Below are 22,193 nucleotides of genomic sequence, written 5' to 3'. Positions count from 1 at the left end.
CGCCAGAGTGTGCGCATCTGTGCTTTGTTATATTTCTTTATACTTAGTCCTAAAATAATACCTAGCTGGACCATCAGCTCTAGTGCGTCTTTTGGAGCAAAAACTAATATAAGACCCGGTCTTATTTTAATATAAGATAGGTATATTATAACATAATACTGGGTCTTACATGAATTTTTGCTCCAAAAGACACATTAGAGCTGATGGTCCGGCTAGGTCGTATTTTCAGGGAAATAGTATGTCTACATTTCTTTTATCCCCAAAATGTTCTTCAGAGCTGGCTGTCCTAACCAAGATGCAATGCAAACCTGGTGTTGCATCTCTTCTTTTTAAAGTATTATAGAGTAGGCCGGCCCAATGGCTCAGGTGGTTGGAGCACCAGGCTCCTAACGCTGAGGTCACCGGTTCGATTCCCACATGGGCCAGTGAGCTGCGCCCTCTACAGCTACGATTGTGAGCAACAGCTCTCCCTGGAGCTGGGCTGCCGTGAGCAGCAGTGAGCAGCAGTGAGCAGCGGAGGTTGGAGTGAGCTGCCTTATGTTGCTGAGTGCTACCAGACAGTGGCCAGACCTACATCTGGGAACCCACTGCCTCAGCCGGGGGAGTGCAAGGCTCATAACACCAGCATGGGCCAGAGAGCTGTGTCCTACACAACTACACTGAGAAACAACGGCTTGAACTGGAGTGGGAGGGAGGTGAAAGAAGGGGGAATAAATAAATAGCAAAAAAATAATAATAAAATAAAGTATTATAGAGTAAAAGTGACTATTCACATGGTTTGCAGTTCTGTGGATTTTAGTATAAGTATAGTGTTATGGGCTGAGTCACGTCCCCTCAAAATGTGATTGTATTTGGAGACAGATCTTTACAGAGGTAATTAAGGTAACATGAGGTCACTGAGGTGGGTCCTAATCCAATCTTGACTGGTGTCCTTATAAAAAGAGACTAAAACACAGACTTGCACAAACAGAAGACCATGTGAGGAAATGGAGAAGACGGCACCTACAAACCAAGGAGAGAAGCTTCGGGATAAACCAGCCCTGCTCACAACATGCCTGACTTCCAGCCTCCAGAACAGTGAGAGCATACGTTTCTGCTGTTTAAGCCACCCGTCTGTTATTCTGTCACGGCGGCCCCAGCAAGTGAATTCGCAGTTATTAAGACAGTGCTGGAGTGGTGTACGGGTTGTCAAACAGCTCAATGGAAAGGATTTTAAAAATCCAGAAACAGACCCCACATATGTGGTCAATTAATTTTCCCAAAAGGGGCTAAGGTAATTCAAGATGAAAATGATTCTGGAACACCTGGAAATCTATGTAAACATAAACTCAAATCTCAACTTCACACTATAAACAAAAATTATTTTGAGATGGATTATAGATCTAAATGTAAAAGCTACAACAGAAAGCTTTGAGAACATTAGAGCCTATTTTTGAGATCTAGGGCTAGACAAAGATTTATTGGACAGGACACGGAAAGCATGCACCACAATGCGGGGAGGAGGAGAATGATAAAATAGATTTCATCAAGCCATAATACAAAAAGTGGAAAATAACAAGTCTTGGCTATTCTGAAACGTCGGTTTTAACTATCCAGGTATGCTGAGGCCAACAGAGAAGGCAAGTGCCCCTGAAAAGGTATTGTGTTACTCACAACTCCCCAGAGGCACACCCGCCATACACAGGGCCACGCCACTCTAGGAAGCACCACAGTTGGACAGGAGGCAGAGGGATGAAGGGGGAAATGTAGGCAAAAGCCTTTATTTGGCTGATGAAGGGTAGGCAGGCTTAGGACTGGAGGCTTTGAAAAATTCCAGGGGGCTCTGGGACAAGGGGGTGGCCCTTGTAGTCTGGCACCTCGCCCTGGGGTGATTAGGGCAGAGGGACAGTGACCTGGAGTGTGAGAGCCCCTGGAGAGGGAGGTGATGGGGAGTAGGCTCTGGGTTGACTGATTTGCCTTTGAAAGGCAGTAGGCTCTTAGGTGAGCTGTTTACTGTCTCAAGGAATTGGCCACTCTGGAAGGTACCTTCCCTCCAGGATCACTGAGGCACCAAAATGTCAATGCATCAAAATTAAGAAAATAAAAAGCATGAGTAATTCATGGTGGATGTATTGAGGATGTGGAGACAATGTTAACTCTTGTACATTGCTGGTGGGAATGTAAAATGGTACAGCCACTATGAAAATGTTTGGTGGTTCCTCAAAAAGTTGAACAGAGAATTACCACATGGCCCAATAATCCCTTTCCTAGGTATATAACCAAAGGAACTGAAAATGGGTGTCCAGATAACGGTGCATCAATGTTCACTGCAGCATGTTCACAGGGAACAATTCAAGTGTCCGTCAATCCATGAATGGATAAAGTGTGGTCCATCCACACGCTGGAGTATTACTTGGCCATGAAAAGGAATGGAGCACGACACTCGTTACAATATGGACGGACGTTGAACACACGGGACTCAGTGAGAGAAGCCAGACACACAAGGCCACACAGTGTGTGATTCCATCTATGTGCAATGTCCAGAACAGGCACGTCCACAGACAGGAAGTGGGTTTGTGGTTTTAAAAAGGGGGTTGAAGAAGGGATGGGGAGTGACTGCTAATGGGGACGGGGCAAGGGTTCTTTATGGGGTAAAGGAAGTGTTCTGGAATTGATAGTGGTGATGGTTGCACACACTGTGAATGTACTAAGACTACACTTTAAACGGCTGACTTGCACGGTGTGTGAATTATACCTTAGTGAAGCTGTTATTTAAGAAAAAGAATGAAATGAAAGGACTGTCTCACGTGCAATGTGGAGGTTTGTATCCTAGGGTGGTGTGGGGTAAGGCCTAAAATTAAGGCTCAGTATTATGTGCCTTGATCTGGGAAAAGCAGGAGGGCCCTGAATGGCCTCATCACTCCCCTCCCCCCAACTCTACTCCTGCAGAAAAAAGTCCTCTCACCAAACAACCATCCTTACCCAGGTGAACAGATACAGCTCCTGTTTATCCCCAGAAACAGATTTCACTTCTCTGTGGGGTGTGCAGTGTCCTCCTACCTCAGGCTGTGAGTCTGTGTGACAAATAAACCGCTATCCTTTTTATCTGTCCAGTGTGGAATGGTGTGGAGTGTCGGTCCACCCTGGGCAGGCATCACTCCTTCACCAATGGAGTGGAAAGAAGGCGATTAAAACAGATGGTATCCCACGTGGCAAGATACATGATGTTACTTGTTTATTCCTTTGGACCAACCATCTCTGTCCACTAGAATGTAAGCAACTGGAAGGATGAGACTATTATCTATCACCATTGGACTCTCAACACACGAAGGGTGGAGTCAATGAATTAGAAGGTATTAATAGTGGGAAAAGACTGTCACCGTACGGAGAGAAAAGGAATAACCCACCATACCGATACAAAGATACAGGCCATCCAGCCCTCATCTGAACTCATAGAAACAATGCAAGCCTTAAATTTTGGCTTGTTTTGAAAGATGACAAGGTACCTCTCAAGGCAATTATCATACTACCCATCCGCACCCCCCCAGCAGGGTCCAGGGTAGCAACCCATAATCAAACATAATAGTTCTGCCCTGGAAGGTAGAAACAGTCACGCTAAGTGAGGTAACTAAATACTACAAAGAGCTGCACAGAAGTCAGGGTCAGCTTTTCCCCCCAAAAGGAATGTGGATATGGTCTTACGTTCTTGCAAAACAAGTTACCAAAAGGATACGTTCTAAGACTTCTGGAATTGCAGACAAGGGTCTGTGGATCTACATATAATTTCTAAATCTGTATGCACCTAGTAACTTGGCCTCAAAATATTGTAAGCAAAAAAAAAAAAAAAAAGAATTAAAGGAGAAGCTGCAAGATTCAATCAAAATGGGAGATTGGGGCACAAATCTGAGTAACAGAGTTCCGGCAATCAAAAATTAGTTTTTCTTTTACAAAAGGATGTTTTTCAGGTTGTCTCATAGCGTGAGCTAATACTTACATATGAGTAAAACTCTTAAACCAACAACTAGAAAATACACATCCGGGACAAACCCATACAGGGAATTTAACTTTAACGTAACCACATGCATCAGGGATTCCAAGCATCCCTAAAACAATGGCTTCGGGAGGGATCTTCGTGGTAATAAACATCTGTGTGTCCTGATGTGGGTGGCAGTCGCACGAATCTACATGTCATAATATGTCACACACATAAACACACACATACGCGTGTGCATGCAAAACTGGCAAAATCTGAGTAAGACCTTTGGACTGTACGAAGGTCGCCCTCTGGCTTTTGACACTGTGCTGCAGCCCTGTAAGATGTCACCGCTGGGGGACGCTGGGCCAAGGGTACTAGTACTACAACCTCCGAGAAACTATAGTTATTTTGAAGTTAAAAAAAAACACAGGGTTCTTGGTGTGGGCACTGTCCTACGGAGGGGGATGCCCACCGTAAGGCAGGGACTCTTCCTTCCTCCGCTGCGTACCCACCAGCGGCTCTCATTCCGTGCTAACGCGGAGAAAGCGATTGCCGCGGCTGCAGGTTCCCTTATCCGCGCTTTCTCTTCCGGTTCCGGGACTGCCGGAAGCGGAAGAGGAGGCGGGCCTTGAGTTTGGGATTGGTGGAGCCTCGGGGCGATCCGCCTCCTCCAATCGCTGAGCAGAGCTGGGACGCGATTGGGCCCAGGGGCTGGATCCTCCCCTCTAGGGCGTCTCTGAAGCAGAAAGTAGCGCTGTGGGCGTGGCTTATCCTGGATCAGCCCCGGGGGCGTGGCTAGGACCTGAAAAGGACCAGGTGTGAAGCTGGGGGTGTGGTCACCGTGCAATCCTTGAGCGCCTAGGTTACCCTGACACACGTAACAATTCACATAAACAATACTACGCTTGCTCTGAGCCAAAAGGCCGAGAAGCGATTAATTCACATAAACGATAAATGCCTATTTCCCCCAATATTTTCCTCGTGCTAACACACTCCTATAAAAAGATATTCCCATTGTTGGAATGTTTCTTCCTTGAAAATCTCATTTCTTCCAGAAATAGGGTCATATTTTGTGCTTCTCTTACATGTGGCTTTTCTTACTAATAAATGCGTTGTGATATCCTGTCCTGACCACTGGATGGCGACGTAGCTCATATTTTCACATTTGTGAATATTGTTTTTGTGCGTTGGATAGATGCAGGGAAAATGAATGTGGATTCCTCAAACACATTCTCATTAAGCATCTTCTATATTCTCTACTCTGTTCTCTGCACGGGGGAGATACAGCAATAATGAACACAAAAATCCTTGCTCTCATCCTAAGATTCTGGTTGGGAGGGACCAAAACTATTAACCATATTAATAAATAGCATATGTGATAAATATACCATATCACAATGTGAACGGGGAAGCGGCTGCAAGCGCTGGTCGCTTCTGCTGTCGCCCCAAACCCAGCACAGCTGTTTGATTTCCATCATCCACAGGAAACCTCTAACATGCCCTTACTATGCCCCACATCCCCTCCTGGGGACCCAGCCCCAGCTTTTTCCAGTTTCTAGGCAAGATGCTTCTGATACTGATGTGCTGGCCCAGGGTGACTGAGAGGGGGCTGGGCAGGTCTGGGACTCCGTGGGCAACGCCTGGCTGGAAGCTGCCATCTCAGGGACCTGGAGAAGCTCAGGTGTGGAGGATGGCTGGGGAGATGGACTGGGACAGCTGATTGGAATTGCATTAAGTTAACAGGCTCAATTGAAAGACAATTGAAAATTCTTACAGGTCTTCCTTTTACGGACATGTCTGTCTATTCAGAATCAATAACTTCATCATACTATACTGCACACAAATCAATTCAGAGTGAATCACAGACCAGAATGGAAGAGCTAAAACTATAAAAATCTAGAAGAAACACAGGAGAAAAACCTTTGTGACCTTGGGTTAGGCAAAGATTTCTTTGATAGACAGAAAATGTGACAAATACACACCAAGAAAAGATCGAGTGGGTCGTTAAAAATGTTTAATATTGGCTCTTTGAAAAGCACTGTGAAGAAAACAAGAAAGCAAGTGACAGCAAGGAGAAAATATTTGTGAAACACATACTGACAAAATCATTGTATCCAGAATAAAAAATTATTTCAATGTGAGAAAAAGCATGACTACAGAACCCCTCGTCACTCTCAAAACCTCCTAGTTCGCTATTCTTTGGAAATACCGACTGACTTTTGGGATAAAGGTGCCCAAAATGCAGGGGGAAATATTTATAATTTACATATGCATATACATGTATACACAAAGAATGATGGATCAAAAGGGACAAGATAGGGCCGGCCCGGTGGCTTAGAGCTCCATGCTCCTAACTCCGAAGGCTGCCGGTTCAATTCCCATATGGGCCAGTGGGCTCTCAACCACAAGGTTGCCGGTTCAACTCCTGAACTCCCGCAAGGGATGATGGGCAGTGCCTGCAATTAAAATTGAACACGGCACCTTGAGCTGAGCTGCCACTGAGCTCCCGGATGGCTCAGTTGGTTGGAGTGTGTCATCTCAACCACAAGGTTGCAGGTTCCACTCCCACAAGGGATGGTGGGCTGTGCCCCCTGGAGCTGAGCTGCGCCCTCCACAACTAAGACGGAAAGGACAACACCTTGACTTGGAAAAAAGTCCTGGAAGTACACACTGTTCCCCAATAAAATCTTTTTTTTTAAAAAAAGGGACAAGATATTAACATTGGGAAACTGGACTGGTACTATTCTTGCAACTCGTCTATAAGTATGAAATTATATCAAAATAAAAAGTTACCCCAAAATTGGTTCCCAGTGTGTATTATAAAGTTATAGCCACCATGAATCCCTTAATTCAAAAGTGATTCCACTGTGAGGATGTGGAGCAACTGGGGCCCTGAGACACTGCTGGTGGGAATAGAAGATGATGTAGTCACTTTGGGAAACAGCCCGGCAGCTTCTGAAAAAGTTAAACAGACACATTATCATAACCATACCTAACAATTCAACTCATAGGTGTGTACCCAAGAAATAAAAGCAAATTCCAACACACAGAGCTGTACACGGATGTTCATTACAGCTTTATTCATGATTACTCCAAACTGTAAACAACCCAAATGTCCATCAGGGGAGAATGGATTAACAAAATGCCGTTCATCCGTGTGATGGAATACCAATGGGGGATAAAAATGAACGAAGTACTGACACACACAAAAACGTAAATGAACCTCAAAAACTTATGCTTAGTGAAAGGAGCCAGGCACAAAAGACCACATATTTTGTGAGTCTTTGTATGACTTTTCTAGAAAAGGCACATCTACAGAGACAGAAAGCTAGGAATGGGAGGAAAGGATTGACAAAACGGACAAGAGGGACATTTCTGAGGCGATGGAAATGTTCTAAAATCGGGTTGTGGTGATGGTTGTACAATTGGACAAGTGTACTAAAAATCATCGAGCACTATTCTTAAAATGGATGACTTCATTGTTATGCAAAATATACTTAAATGAAGCTGTAATTAAAAGTTTCACCAGAAGAGGGGGCCAGAGACCATGAGTTCAAATCAGAACCAGCCTACCGGATTATGTCAGATTTGTAGACTTCCTTCCCGTCCTCTGACCTCCTGGAACGAATGAACTGGACCCTCAAGAAAGGATTCTGCAGCCTCTCCATACTGAGGGCAGGGCGGTCTCACTGGGATAAATCCACTGCTTTTATTCACTGACGCCTTTAGAATAACAATTGGTCCACTGCAAATTTGCTGGGAAGCTTTCAACAGCCTAAAACAGCCATAGCTTGACCATCAAAAAACCTCAGTACTCCCATCCTGCCCAGGCCCAATTGAGAACAGTGTCAAAAACATACAAGACCCCCTGGAGAGTTCAAAGCCACACTGGACCCCCAACTGAGATACAGGCATCCTAGGAAAATAAGCACACACAAAAAAGCACACGCACAAATCCACGTGCATGAACATGTGTCCCTGCAGTCATCCTTCTGGTAACACACGAACATGACAGACAAGGAAGAATTAAACAAAACAAAAAATATCACAGGGTGGTGAGTAGGATTCGGGGCACATAAGAGAAAGTGACCGAGCCTCTCTGAGAAGAGATTTTTCAATTGAGTTCTGGTGGCAGAAGGTGTTCACTGTGAAGAGAGGAGAAAGAAAGGCTGTAACGTGGATCAGTGTTCATCGGTGACCCAAAGTTGAACCACCAAAGCCACCCCCAGATTCCTGCCCACCAGAAACTGTGAGATGATAAAGGCTTACTGTTTCAAGCCACCAAGTTTGGGGGCAATTTGTTCTGTAACACTAGCTAATACGTCTGGATTTCTTCAGAAGCGAGAGCGAAAATCCACCTCTGGAATGGATATGCCTTCCTCCAAGCTTGAGTCCAGGGAGTGGCCCAACTATTGCCACTATGTGGGCAATTCAGTGGAAGAAACCTAGTTTAGATCTGGGAGTTATGTTATAAGGGTTATAAGGCTATAGCCTAAAACAAGATGACCCGGGTTCAAATCCTACTTTAGACATTCAGTAATTGTGAATTTGGGCAAGTCAGTTGACCTCTCTGGGCTTCTGTTTTCTCCTCTATAAAATGGAGATATCAGGATTCGTAGACAATTGAGTGGGTCACTGTAGGACTTAATTTCCCTTTTGAGCCTCGTACAGAGTAGAATTGTGTCCTTCGGAAAGATTCCTTCAAATCCTAACCCACCTCCCCTCCACTCCCTCCTCTCTCCACCACACCACCTGCAAACGTGACCTCATTTGGAAACAGGGTTATTGCAGATGTAGTTAGTTAAGATGAGGTCATACTGAAGTATGACCCTAATCCAATGACTGCTGTCCTTATAAGAGTGAAATTCGGATGCAGAGACACACAGGGGAGAAGGCCACATGAAGACAGACACAGCAATGAAAATGATGTGTCTACAAGCCACAGAGGGCCACGGACTGCCAGCCACCACCAGAAGCTGGGAGAGGCAGGAAGTACCCTCCCCTGGAGGCTTTGGAGGGAGTTGGCCCTGCCAACGCCTTGATTTTGGACTTCCGGCCTCCAGATGTGAAAGAATAGATTTCTGTTGTTTGAAGCCGCCCAGTTTGTGGTCATTTGTTACAGTGGCCCAGGGGAAAGGAATGCAAGCCACTTTCCACCAGGTGGCAGAGAGCAAACCTCAATCAATGCCAGGTAATTCGATAAATTCACTTTTCCTGGGGCCAGGTCTAGGTTCAAGGGCTGTCATGTGGCGTTCAAAAGTGGGGGCAGTTGGGGAGCAGCCCACCTCTGAGTATCTCCCAGCCAGGCCAGCAACATCAGAAGGTCCTTGTCCTGCTGCTCTTTGCCATTCATTCCTCTGCCAGACACCAGGGCATGCCCTGTACCTACAGACTTTCTGCAGCTCCTCCCTAATTTCTAACACTTGGCTATTGTCTCTTGCTTTGTGGGCCACTGGGAAGTTCTGGGGATGGGGGAGAAAAGGAGACAGTTGAAGCCTGTCACCACCTCCCTACTATTACCTCCCTGTGGTCACTCCAAAGCCCCCTTTCCACTCTGGGCTTTCTCTTGAGTCCTCTGCCTGGCCCACACCCAACCCAGGTGACCCTGGGGCCCCTGGGGAAGCGGCCTGAGGTCTCCAGGGCAGGCCCAGGGAATTCTAAAGCTTTGGAAATGTAAACCTCTTTTTTCTCAAACTTTCATCCAGACCTTGGATTTCCACCAAGTAAAGCACTGCTCAGGAGCCAAGAAGGAAATCTGTGCTTCCTCCTTTCCTATCTGCTGTGTCATCCATCCCCATTCCAAGGGCTCAAGGGGGTTGTGTCCCTGCTGGCCAGGCTGGAGCAGGCAGGGGACAGAAAAAGAAAGAAGCAGTGGGGAGCACATACCAGCAAAAGTACCAAATATTACCCAACCCCCCCCCCATGCCGGAGTTTTCAAAAAGTGAGAATGGAATGGCTGCCATAAAATGCTTCTGATTTCCACATGGACCCACAATTCTTTTTGAAGAACCTCAGATCTGCCCCGTCCTGTGGAACTTTCTGTGATGATGGGAACATTCTAGATCTGTGCTGTCCAGGGCAGACAGTCCCCAGCCACATGTGGCCACTGAGCAACTGACAATTGGCCAGAGGGCCTGAAGAACTGAGTTTTAAATTTTATTTAATTTCAATTCGTTGTAAAGAGCCACAAGTATCTAGCAGAAACCAGACGAGACAAGCCAACCTTGGATGAACTGGTGCGCCCAGATGAAAGTCTACAACCACAGAGAGGAGAGCCAAGTCCACAGAGGGAGGCAATTAGCAGGCCGGATCATAAATAAAATACATTTCAATTAAGGGCCAGTTGAAGGATCATGGGTGAAAACCCTCTTTTTATGGTTCATGTACAGCAGCCCTCACTTTCTCCTCCACGGACCAGCCACAAAATACAAGTTACATATTTACATCAGAACCACTGGGGGCTACGCATCCCAAGATCCGAACCCTCAGTTACCCCACAGTGACAAAGCACAGATCAGGGGAAATGAAGAGGTCTCTGGTTTGTGTGGGTCCCAAGCCAGACACCGGCCCAGGAGCCTATGGCCAGCTGTGAGAATGTATTAGAATCCCATCAGCATTATATGAATTTTGAGCCACTGAGATTAAAACAAAATCAGCTCCAATTCAAACCACATTTGGAGGAAAATGAAATAACAAAGGGAAAATGGAGGTCCCTCTGAGCCAGAGCTGAAGGTGAGGGAGTAAGCCAGTGACTGTCAGGTGGGAGAATATCCCTGGTGGAGAGAATAGTTAGTGCAAAGGTCCTGGGGTAGCCAGAAACTTGGCCTGTCACTCCAAAATTCCAGATTGACCACTTCACAACTTGAGTAGGCATTTCAAACTGGGCAAACACGAAACTCTTGAATCCCTCAACAGCCCCCTACAATCCCCCACCCACTTATCTCTGACATCCTCCCAGGCCTGAATTACCCACCACCCCATCCTAAATTTGCCTGAACCTGGAAAAAAAGTACCAGCCTCCAGGCCTTTTCAGTACCTAGAAGCTTTAGGTTCTAACATCCTCTCTCCCTGGGCTTGGAGGGGAGTTAGGAAAATTCACCTTGATAAAATGTGTAGCCTGGGGCTTGGCTCATAGACAGCATGGCTAAAAGGGAGATGGTAAGTTTTCCCCAGAAAGGGGGCTTGAAGCTTCATTTCATTGAACGTTATTTAACATCATAAAATGTTATTAGCCCATATCTAAGGATCAGAATGAGAGTGCTAGAGATCTCCACCCGAAGTCCCAGCCCCCCACCCTCCCATCCCACGCCATAAACCTCTCCAGAGCATGGAGAAAAATTACCAAGCTTCTCTCCAACCAATACAACTACACGCCGCTCGGCCCCTCCCCAGGTTGCACCCTGTGACCCCAAGCCCCAAGCCCAAGTAAATATCCTCGACCCCGCCAGCACCCGAAACTGCCTGCGGCCCTGCAAGCTGCCCTTCCCGGCTGCGGGACCGCAAGGGTTAAGCAGCAGCGCCCTGTGCTCTGATTGACAGCCCGGCGGCGGCTGGGGCGATTCAGCCAATCAGAGACAGTGGCCACGGCCCACGTGGGCAAGCGGCTTCACCATTGGCCAATGCCTCTGTCTGCCGTCCCCGAAGCTTGAGCCCACGTGCAGCTGCTGCCTGTTCATTGATTGACTTTGCGGTGCAGCTGGCGGTGAGGAGGGGCCGGGGCGGGCCGGGGCGGGACCAGGGCGGGCCGGGGCGGGGCCCGACTGGTCAAATGGCCCCCAGGTGAGGGGAGGCTCTTCTTTCTCCCTGAACTTGGCCCACCCGGGCGGCTACCTCCTTGCTTCTTCTGAACCTCTATTCTACGGAAGGTGGGTAGGCCTCAGGTCAGCTGGAGGATCCCAGGGTCCCCGGGCGGTGGAGGAGGCTGAAGGGGCGCTGAGAGGCAGAAGCCAAGCAAAGAATATAGTTTGGTGGCACAATTGTGATTGTGGTAATGAAGAGGTCTCTTTTCTTCTGCCTGAGAAATTCCTCCTAATTCACCTGGCCAACAACTCTTACTCATCCTTCAAAACCCTTTTCCAATGATGTTCTCCCATGCTTTAGAAAACTGGTCTCAAAACTAAGGTTGAGCTTTGGCATCCTTCTCTGGACTCCCCCAGCCCTGACTGTTCGCCCTGGGGGTCCCCACTATTAATCAGCACTACCGCAGGCACCAGAGTGTTTGATGAATGAATATAGGCCGTAGGGAAAGCAGTGGGATGCTGGAGGTCAGTCGGGGTTTGGGATCCAGGATTGGGTTCTGGAGGGGAGACCATGGTGTAGGGTGTAGAAGGCCCAGGGGTGGGGTGGGGCTGCTTTGTCCCTGCCACTGCCTAGCCTTCTGCCCTCAGGACCTGCCATATCCTTGTTGCTTTTAGAGTCCTTGTGATTACTACCTGAAGATGAGCTCTTGGGGCCATCTCAGCTCCCAGGGGCAACCTCCAAAGATGGTAAGGCCCCCAGGAACTTTGGTGAGGAGGCCATGAACCTCTGGGGGAGGGGGGAAGAGCCTGGGGACCGGGCTCATAGCTAATTCTCCTGCTTCTGATGGAAGGACTTGGGAGGGGCTGGCTAGGCTAACCCAACATACCTACTGATTAGTGCCAAGGCACTTGCTTTTTTAAATTAAACTTACTTAACACTCAGGTGTAAAACATGACTACATCATCTGTTAATATGTTACAAGCAAACTGCCCCCTCCTCCAGACGTTACTTCCCAGATATGACCATTGCTAACAGTTTAGGCTAGGGGTGGGGGGGGGATGCAAATTTCTTCCGTAAAGGACCAGAGAGGGAATAGTTTATATTTTTAAGGCAAGATGCAAAATAGAAGATACTCTGTGGGTACTTAAGTAGCAAGAGAGAAGGCAAATTACCTTCAGGTTTTAGGAGTCCTACCTCACCCTCTTGAACCTTTTTCTAGGCTCATCCTGGGGCCAGCCTTCCAGCCTTGAACTATCAGGGCATGCTGGAGCAGCTCAAGAAGCAGTTCCCCAGGTGAGGATGATTCACAGGGGTCCTGCTGTGACCCTAAATTCCACTGAGGGAAAGATTTCAGGTCTCTTGCTGGCTCAGAAGCCCCTGACCCAAATGACAGGACTAATAATAGGGGGAGCCTGAAACAGAAGGAAAACCAAACCAGTAATACCGACCCTGGCTTTATATTTAAATGTTTGATTTTTTGTTGTTCAGCGTGCATTTGCTTGCATTCAATTATATTTTTTTAAATGCTGCATTAAAATCATGTTCATCTTGAGGCTGCCTTAAATGTGGCTCCTTTGAAGGGGACCTTCATTCCCACCCTACCATGGGGAGAGGTTCATTCTGGGGAAGGAGGGCATCCCTCCCCTTCCAGCTGGTCTTTCTTCCCCCACAGGTTCCCCCCTCAGTTGCCGGCACAGATGGAGAGCATTTACTACTTGGTGAGCCACAAACCAAGCAGCCCCTCCCAGAACATCCTAGAAAGGTGGTTCTGTTAGGCCCCAGGAGCAGGATTTCAGGGACACCCTCTTCTCTGTTTTGCTAACTTTGGGCAAGTGAGTTAACCCATTGAGGCCCAGCTTCATGTGAGTTTTTCTTCCTTTCTTTCCTTCTTTTTTTTTTTTTTTTTTTTTTTTGAGAATTTTTATGCGTTTATTTGAGCCAAACTGACGACATATGCCCAGGAGCAAGATCTCAAATTCTCCCAAGTTTTTTGTAATAACCTTGCTGTGAAAACTAGAAATCCCATATTTAAAGGAGTTGTTTATTCAGCTCACAGAGCATGACTAGAGTCCCTGCCCTTGAGGGATGTATGTTCTAATGTGCTGATATCTTCTAGAACTTTTCCCAATGTTCTATGTCAACAATGTCCAATGAGACACCTGCTAGCCACATGTGACAATTGAGCATCTGTTTTTTAACTGATTTAAATTTGAATAGCCACACTTGACTAGTGGCTACCTCATTGGACTGAGCAGTTCTAAGGGGAGGAGAGAGACAAATAAATTGAGAAACAAGATTCACAAACATGTAAGCATTATAAAGAAAATAGAAAGTGATGAAATGAAAAATGAGTAAAGATTTTGAGCTAGAGCAATCAGGAAGGTCTCAGAGGAAGTGATGTTTGCAGAAGAGAAGGGGCTCCTGGTACCTCTAGAGAGAACAGGGAATGGTGTTCAGGCAGAGGGCAGGGTATGTACAAAGGACCTGGGGCAGGTGTGTTGGAGGAACAATGAGGAGGCCCATGTGGGAGCTGAGTGAGCAAGGGGGAGGGGTCTCTGGGGAGGCCCTTGACGTTCAATTCACATCTAGAATGGAATCCAGGGGTCTCCCTAATTAGCACCCACTCTGAGTGTATGAAGTGGTATCCTGTTAATGAGAGTAGGGACCAGTGAAATAGAGTGACTTTACCAATGTCACACAGCTGGGGAGAAACATGCACAGCATTCAAATGACAGACCCTTGCCCACTTCCATTGGCACTGCCCACTGTGACCCCTGTTGTTACTTCACAGCTCCAGAAGGTCCGGCAGAGTCTGCAGGAACATCACAGACAGGTGAGTGAGTGACCAGGGACTCAGGTACGGCTGCCCCTCGAAAGGCAGGGTACAAGTGGGGGAGGGGAGGGCAGGAAAGCCCTGTGGGCCTCTGGAGGACCCCATGGAGATGGGGACCCTGAAGGGTTGTGGGCAGAGGAGAGCTAGGACCTGTAATCCCCCAGGATATCAGCATGTCCCCACATCTTGGGAGTGCATCTTCTGGCCTTTTCCTTGGGTCCCTGCGTGGCTCAGGTGACGCTGGGGCCTTTCGGTTCTTTGTAGGTCAGTGGCTTCAGCTTTGACGGGCTTGCTCTGTGGGCCCGGCACACCCAGATTGCATCTTCCATGTGTCTGCGAGTTCTCGAGGGCCCGGCTCACGCGAGCCAGGGGCAGGTCTGCACCGGGGGCCCTGGCTCCCTGCACAGGGCGCCTTGCCCAAGCTGAAGCACGACTTCCACCCCTGCCTGTCCTCCTGCCACCTGGCCCCTTTCTCCTGGGAGCTGGCAGGCCTTGCTGTCTGTGCCAGATGTGACTGGCAGAGGGCCAGGGCCATGTCTGCGATTTAGCAGGGGCTGGGGTGGGCAGCTCTGGGAACAGGGAGAGACAGAGCTGTAGGGGGGGCAGGAAGCAACCAGAACAGTTATTCATTCAACAGATATTTATCCATCACCTTGCCAAGTGCTGTTGTAGGCGCCAGGGAAATAGCAAAGGAGAACACAAACCCCTGCCTTTGGGATGAGAGGAGCTTGGTAAACAGAAGTGTCAGATGGTGAAGGCCAGGCAAGGTGGGGGTGGAATAGAGCAGCCCCAAGGGGATGTGGGGGGCCAGGATGGGAGTGAGTTGTAATTCAGGGTGGTCAGGCAGGACTCACTAAAAAGGTGACATTTGAGCAGAGAGCTCAAAGGAGGGGAGGTAGGGGAGCCATGAGGGTGTCTGGAAAACAGCATATGCAAAGGCCCTGAGGCAGGACCGTGCCTGGTGTGTGAGCAGAGTGAGCTGGAGCAGAGTGAGCGTGAGGGAGGGAGCTGGTCATGCAGGGCCTTGTGGGCCAAGGGAAGGCTGTGGGCAGAGGAGGGACGGGACCTGACTCAGGTGCTCACAGGCGCCCTCCAGCTGCTACAGGGAGGATGGACTGTAGGGGGTCAGCAGAAGCCTGGGGACCACTGAGGACCGTCCAGCTGTGGGGTGCTGGTCACTTAGAGTAGTTCAGTGGTGAGAAATGATCAGACTTTGGTCGTGCTTTGGGGAGGAATCTGACAGCTCTTGCTGAGTATCACGATGTGGGGAATGAGGCCCCAAGATGGGCTACTTCTGTTGCTGCTCGACCCAGGCGGGTTCCCCCAACCCCCACCCAGGAGATGATCCCTAGCAGCCTTGAAGGCATGTGGTCCCACACAGACCACCTCCCCCTCCTTGTTTTCCCAGCCTCCTTGCTGTGCATTTAAAATCCCAACCCACAGCAGCAGGCAGCCCCCCTGCTCCCCGCTGCCTGCCTACACACAGCTCTCCCCAGGGAGGGCCAGCTAGCAGACAGGAGGGAGCAGCACTTTTCATGCTGAGTGCATTAAAGTGCCAGTAAATTGCGCATTAACGAGCCAGGGCGAATTGGGGAAGGCTCTCCTGGGCTTAGCACTGCTGGGAGGCCCAGCTGGGGAATCCATCACTGACTGTCCCAGGAGACAGCAGCCCAGAGGCTGAGGGCTCAGAGGGGGTCCCCACATCCCAGCCCCACCCACCACCATCCTGTTTGCCCAACAGGCAGGAGAGGGACCAGGCTGTGCCTAGAGGCAGGTAAACAGGTAAACACTGCCTGGCCCCATGTTTCCTCTGACTTTTGGAAATTGACTTTTGGAAATTGGGCCTCCATTTTCTCATCTGCAAAATGGGAATGCCAGTAGTACCTGTTAAACAGAACTGATGACCCTTGGCGTTTATACTGCATTTCTTTATCAATTATCTTTCTTTGTGAATCAGAACATTTTCACAGGATTTTGGAGTTTGCTCTGGGCCAGACAACTCTGGGGAGCTTCTAAGCATCTACCATGGAGGGAAGTGTGCATCTGCCTCTAGAGCCAAAGACCAAGTTCATGCTATCCTAAACAGTAGCCATGGGACACATGCGGCTATTTACGTTGACATTAAGCAAGTGTTACCAACCACATTTCTGGTGCTCGATAGCCACGTGAAACTAGCTGCTACCCCATTAGGCAGCTCTAGAGCAATTCCCTGTCACTATGTTTAGTCTGGCACTGGACTATATATAGCGGCACTTAATGCCCATTCCCACTGAGTTCCTTATCGTGCCAAGAAGGTGGATCTCCCCACTGCGAATTGTTGGGAATACTGGCCAGGAGGTTCCAGCCTTGTTTGCTGTATCCTCAGCTGGACGCCTGGCATGTTCTAGGAACCACTGCCCTTGGTTCTCGGTGCCTGTGCCGTCCGCTTTGGCAGCTGCTGGCCCCGTGGGGCTATTGAGCACTTGAAATATGGCCGCTGGAACTAGAAGAATGTCATTTTTAATTGTACTTAACTTTATGTTTAAATAGCCATTGGTGGCCGGGGGTTACTGTGCGAGGCGGCACAATCATGTAGAAGGAGAGGTTAAAAATGCACTCAGTGCCTGTGTCGGGTCAGTGCCACAGAGGAAAGGAGCAGGCTTTGTAGTAGGGAGGAGCGCACCCTGAAAGAGCAGACGGGTAGCCTGTGGGCGGGTAGAAAAGGAAAATTGGAGATAGATCATTCAGTCCCTTCTGTGTCCATAGAAACTTGGAACTTAAATTTGGAATGTCGCTCAATTTTAAATATAAAATAATGTAAGTGACCCTCCCACTGACTCTCCTAACTATCCTGCTGTGGGTCCTTCTCTCCAAGAGGTACCCATCAGTTTCTTGGTGTCTTGCCAATGTTTAAGAAGATTCAAATATCGGCCCCACACAAAGGGACGTATGTACATATTGCTTTGCTTTCTGGAGCCATTTTAAGCAAAAGTGTGGTGTTCGGGTTTTAGTTTTCAAACATCCCGAGAAAAGCAGCTGGGAGACACACCCAGATCTCCACTTTCTACCATATTATAATGGCCACTGGCCTCTAGGATTAGATTTTATCACCCGCTGCCAAGGCTGGCCTCTGGGTATGGCGAACCACCCCAAACGTTCAAGGTGGGTGGTATATCCCCGTTTTACACACGGGGAAACCTGCTTGTAGGAGGGGGTTTGTGCCCAGGGCTGTCCAATCACAAAGCCTTAGCTGGGATGATGCTCCCCCCTCCAGGCAGAAAACTTCCTACGGATCATGGAGACCTGCAGCCAACCCCCGCTTGGTGAACAGGCTGACCAGGACTCCTGGGGGCCGGCCAGCCCCAAGGCTTCCCGGCACCCAGAGGTCAAGCCCCCGCAGCCCTCCAGTTTCCAGGGGCTGGACTTTGAAGACGTCATGGCCATGAGGTCATCCGACTGGCTCCAGCAGCCCTCCAGAGTGGACGAAACCCCAGTCCGCCAGCTAGACCCGCAGCGGTCCTGGGACTCGGAGCCCCTATTTTGGCAGGATGTTCTGACCGAGCAACTCTGGCAGATTTTTGCTGGGACCTACTGTGAGGTGGACCAGCCGAGTCACAGGCGTGAGTCTTCTGAGGGTGGGAAGGGGGCGGCCTGCCAGAGCACATGGAAGACGGCACAGGCTGACCCTGTCTTTCTGCTGTCTCTATCACTTTCTTCCCCTCCTGTTGGCAGTGACAGAACAGGTGCCAGGCCTGGTAAGTAAGTGCGCTGGGGGTTATCCTGGCAAGTTCCCATGGGACTGGTCCACCACCTCCAGCTCTTGCATGCCCTCCAAGGACTCAGGACTGTTCCCCAAGACTGTCTACAACTCCACCCAGATGGGAAGATGGGACTAGCGGCAGTTTCCCGAGTCCTGTCCTTACTGTCTGGGCCTCCCTAGGGTTTTCTGGTTCTAAGACAGACCCTAAGCAGGTTCTCTGGTCTGACCAGATTGCCCTATTTCTCATGGGCAGGAAAGCCAGGAGCCAGGACCACACTCCTCTGGAGTGGAACCGTGTACTAAAGATGCTTTGGGTAATCTCAGTGGGCAGGGGGGTGGCCTGCTCGGGAGCGAGAGTGGGCGTGGGGAGGGCATTCTGCTGCTTATCTATTCTTATCTCTGCCCAGTCCTCAGCCCTCTAGAACCCCCCCACAGCTCCCCAGTAGGTTCCCAAGAAGGGCGCGCAAGGCCAGGCATGGCAGCAGGGGGGATGCTTTCCCGTGTGGCCCAGGTGAGATCAGTCTGAGTTGGCACCCCACCCCGAAAGTCTGCGGGGACTGGGGCAGAGGGAGCCAAAACGTCTTAGCTGTGATGTTGGTCCACCCACAGGTGCCTGCTAGGAGAGACTGTCACTTTCTGAAGCCCATGTAAGTGGAGGCACTGTCCCTCCTCTCTCTACCGCGGTCCCCAGGAGGTAGAGGGAACCAGAGGTGTAGGTGTGTCCCCCATCACCATCACGGTGCTGTCCTCATAAATGGAGATGAGGGGTCTGAGTAGGGATGTGGGTAGGCAGTGATCTTCACTGCCCCTCCCACCCCAGGCTCAAGGAATTGGGGGAAAGAACTCACGTGGAATGGGGAGAGAGGGGCGCTAGGTCAGAGCTCAATGTAGGTATTCCCAACCTTATGGTTTGAGGCTGGGGGAGCCCAGGGGAGAGAGAGACAGCTTGGAGGAAGGGGCCTAATGGTTAGGACCTTGAAAGATGAGTATGAGTTTTCTAGGTAGAAGCCGGGCTGGTGGAGGGGGGTGGGTTATGGAAGAGGGAAAATACTTGGAGGGCTGTGGATAGGAGATTAGAGGAGGTATAGTGTAATGGGGAAACCCCCACATCTGAAAAAGAACAAAGCCCCTCTAGGGCTTGATGGATGCCCTCTCCGGGCAGAGGGGCTCACAGGCAGGCTGGTGACCCCGAAGTGTCCCCTCCTAAGATGCTGGGACCCTGAGGACTTCAAAGATGCCTGGAGGCCGGATTTCTTGCCCCGGCATTCCAGGAAGTTGGCCACCCCATACAGAATGGAGAAGAAGCGGACACTAAAACATGGGGAGCCCGTGCTGTCCATAGCAGTCAGCAGCTTCATGCGGCATGCTTTCACCTGTGGCAGGGGTGGTGTCAAGGTGTGGTGTCTGGTTGGCCAGGTGGTGGAGGACAGGCTCCCTGTGAGCCACCTGTGTGTACAGGTGAGGCTGGAACTGCCTCCAGGGGCAGGACTTGTGCAAGCTGGAAGAGCTACCTCCCGGGGAGGGAGCTTACCTGCACCTCTACCCACCCCAGACCCACGGGGCCTACCTGCGTACCTGCCTGCTGTCCTCAGACAGCACCACCCTGCTGACGGGAGGCCACAACCTGGCCGGGGTGAGTGTGTGGGACCTGACGGCACCCTCCCTCTATGTGCGAGATGAGCTACCCTGTGCAGCTCTCACCTGCCAGGCCCTGGCTGCCAAGCTGGAGGACAAGCTGGCCTTCGCTAGCTTCACTGATGGCACCATCAGGATCTGGGACCTGCGGAACCAGCGTGTGGTCAGGTGTGGCCCTGGAATGGGCGGGGGGACCCTGAGAGTTCCTTCCAACCTCGTGCCCTGAGCTGGCGTTCAGCAGTCTCCAGGTTAAAGCCTCTTGCCTGCTTGAACTCAGATTTGAGAGAGTTGAAGACCCAGATTCAAATGTTGACTGGGCTGTTTCCTCAAAGCCCCATCTTGGTACTTTTTGTTTACCTCAACTTCCTTATCTGTCAACTACGTGTGGTTGGGTGGGTGGTGGTCCTGGGCCTCAAAGCTCAGAGTCTTGGCCCCAACCCTCTCCTGATGCCTCTCCCGGCCAGGGACCTGCCAGGACCCACAAATGGAGCCAAGAGTATTGCTGTCAAAGGCCAGAACATCTGGATGGGTGGTCTGGATGCCTGCCTGAGATGCTGGGACCTGAGGAATGCTGGGGAGCCTCAGGAATACCAATTTGAGTCTCAGGTGTGGGGGCTGGGATGGGCCTGCTTAGCCAGGTAGTGGCTGGGCTTTGGGCTAGATAAGGAGGTGGACATCGAGGGTTGGGGCGGGGGGGGGGGCGGTATTGGCACCCCACGTGTTGGTGTTGCCGGGAGGAGTAGCATTGGATACTTTCATAGTCTTATCATTTAGTCTCTGTGATCCCACAAAGTAGAGGACCAACCCATTCTATAGACAAGCAAATTGAGGTCCAGAGATGTAAAGTTGCTTGTTGGGGACTCGTAACCAGGAAATGGGCAGGTGGTCCTGTGCTCCTGCCTACCTCCCAGGCCAGGCTGGGCCTTGACCAAGTTCCTTCCTGCCACCTACCCCCCAGATAATAAGCCTCTCCCCCAGCCCTCGGGAGGACTGGGTTCTGGTGGGCACAGCCAATGGCCAGCAATGGCTGCAGCCCACCCGTGGGGGCCAGAAGCACCTGGTGGGCTGTAAAGACAGCACCATCCTCGCTCTCAAATTCTCTCCCTTCGGTGAGTGGGCAGCAGTACCAGGTGGGGGAGTCCCCTGTGGCCCTCAGCCTCCCACAGGGCTCCCCCCTCAGGTCAACTGGGCCCAACCCTTCCTAACTCTTCCTGAGCCCCCTCCCACAGTCTTCATGAACAGGAACCTCAGTGATGCTGCCCGCAGGGCATGAGGGAGGAGGGGACTCCCTGTCTCCCAGATTCCCAGGGGTGTGGCCCTCTGCCTCCTTCTAGGCCAGTGGTGGGTGAGCGTTGGCATGGACAACCTGGTCAGCATCTACAGCATGCCCACTGGGTCCATGGTGTTCCAGGTACCAGGGTGGGCGCGGGTGGGGCAGGCAGTGCTCGAGGGGCTGCTGAGGCCAGGGCTCCCAGTGCCGAGGCCCCACAGGGACCATATTTGAACTGACAGGCAGATTTAGGGGGAAGGGCAAGTGAGCCCCCCCTTGCTGTGCTGCCCAACCCTCCCAGGTACCCGAGACCTCTTCAGTCATGTGCTGTGATGTGTCCTCTAACAACCGGCTGATCGTCACGGGGTCCAGGGACCACGCCTCAGTGTACCAGATCACGTACTGAGGGCCTTACCACTGTCATCCCAACTCAGGCTCCTCCTCTCTTTCCCCCAACGAAGGGGGCTAGTGGTGGAGGGGCGTGGTGGAGGGGCTGGTGATCTTTGTCACGTGTAATAAAGCAACTGGGGGGAAAACACAGGTGATCTGGTCTTCCATCGTGCCCTGGCTGTCTCATGGAGATTGGTAAGGACTTTGTCCAACTTGAGTCTCTGAGCCTTTTAAGTCTATGTTCTCTGAGAATCTGATCAAAGCCACTGACCCCAACTGTTGGGAGAGGGAATGGATGTGGGGCACTTCTGCCTTCTGTCCTGAGCTAAAATCTCCGCATCTCATGGAGAGAGGTTTTCCAGCCACTTCCTGCACGATTCCAGGGATGGGGTTCTCGGTCCTTCCCAAAACACCATTTGTTTAGGCCATGACAGGTCCACCCTCAGTAGGACTCTGAGGTTACCATTTGCTCACCTTTCCTCCAGGGATAAGAAGCGACCCAGGTGGTATCAATGGGTTGCTTCCTTAACCCCAGAATTATTTCTCCAAAAGGGGCTTTCAGAAACTTTACCTGGGTGTGGCTTGTTTCCAGCAGGGGTCCCGACTGCCATCTCCCTCCAGAAGGTCCCAG

The 22,193-nt window shown here is 50.3% G+C and overlaps 1 protein-coding gene across 1 annotated transcript; it reads left to right on the top strand.

The window, feature by feature from the left end:
- Positions 1 to 12,920: 12,920 nt before the first annotated feature.
- TLE6 (TLE family member 6, subcortical maternal complex member) lies at positions 12,921 to 21,704 on the top strand. The gene is made up of 12 exons (XM_081077410.1): positions 12,921 to 12,988; positions 13,368 to 13,413; positions 14,487 to 14,528; positions 17,782 to 18,127; positions 18,240 to 18,262; positions 18,521 to 18,581; positions 19,430 to 19,725; positions 19,820 to 20,070; positions 20,367 to 20,508; positions 20,861 to 21,011; positions 21,237 to 21,313; positions 21,474 to 21,704. The coding sequence occupies exons 1-12, from the start codon at positions 12,957 to 12,959 to the stop codon at positions 21,576 to 21,578; spliced, it is 1,572 nt and encodes a 523-aa protein (XP_080933536.1). The 5' UTR covers positions 12,921 to 12,956; the 3' UTR covers positions 21,579 to 21,704.
- The last annotated feature ends 489 nt before the right edge of the window (positions 21,705 to 22,193 follow it).

Source organism: Rhinolophus hipposideros (genome assembly GCF_964194185.1).
Source record: "Rhinolophus hipposideros genome assembly, chromosome: 16".
In the NCBI taxonomy this organism is placed as follows: Eukaryota; Metazoa; Chordata; class Mammalia; order Chiroptera; family Rhinolophidae; genus Rhinolophus; species Rhinolophus hipposideros.
This window is presented reverse-complemented; position numbering and strand designations above follow the sequence as displayed.

What these genes read in the sequence shown, in the direction of transcription:
- TLE6 (XM_081077410.1), top strand. Translation starts at nt 12,957, where the DNA reads ATGCTGGAGCAGCTCAAGAAGCAGTTCCCCAG. An exon ending in TGAGCCACCTGTGTGTACAG is followed by an intron (nt 19,726 to 19,819) that starts GTGAGGCTGGAA and finishes TACCCACCCCAG; the next exon opens with ACCCACGGGGCCTACCTGCG. An exon ending in AATACCAATTTGAGTCTCAG is followed by an intron (nt 20,509 to 20,860) that starts GTGTGGGGGCTG and finishes CCTACCCCCCAG; the next exon opens with ATAATAAGCCTCTCCCCCAG.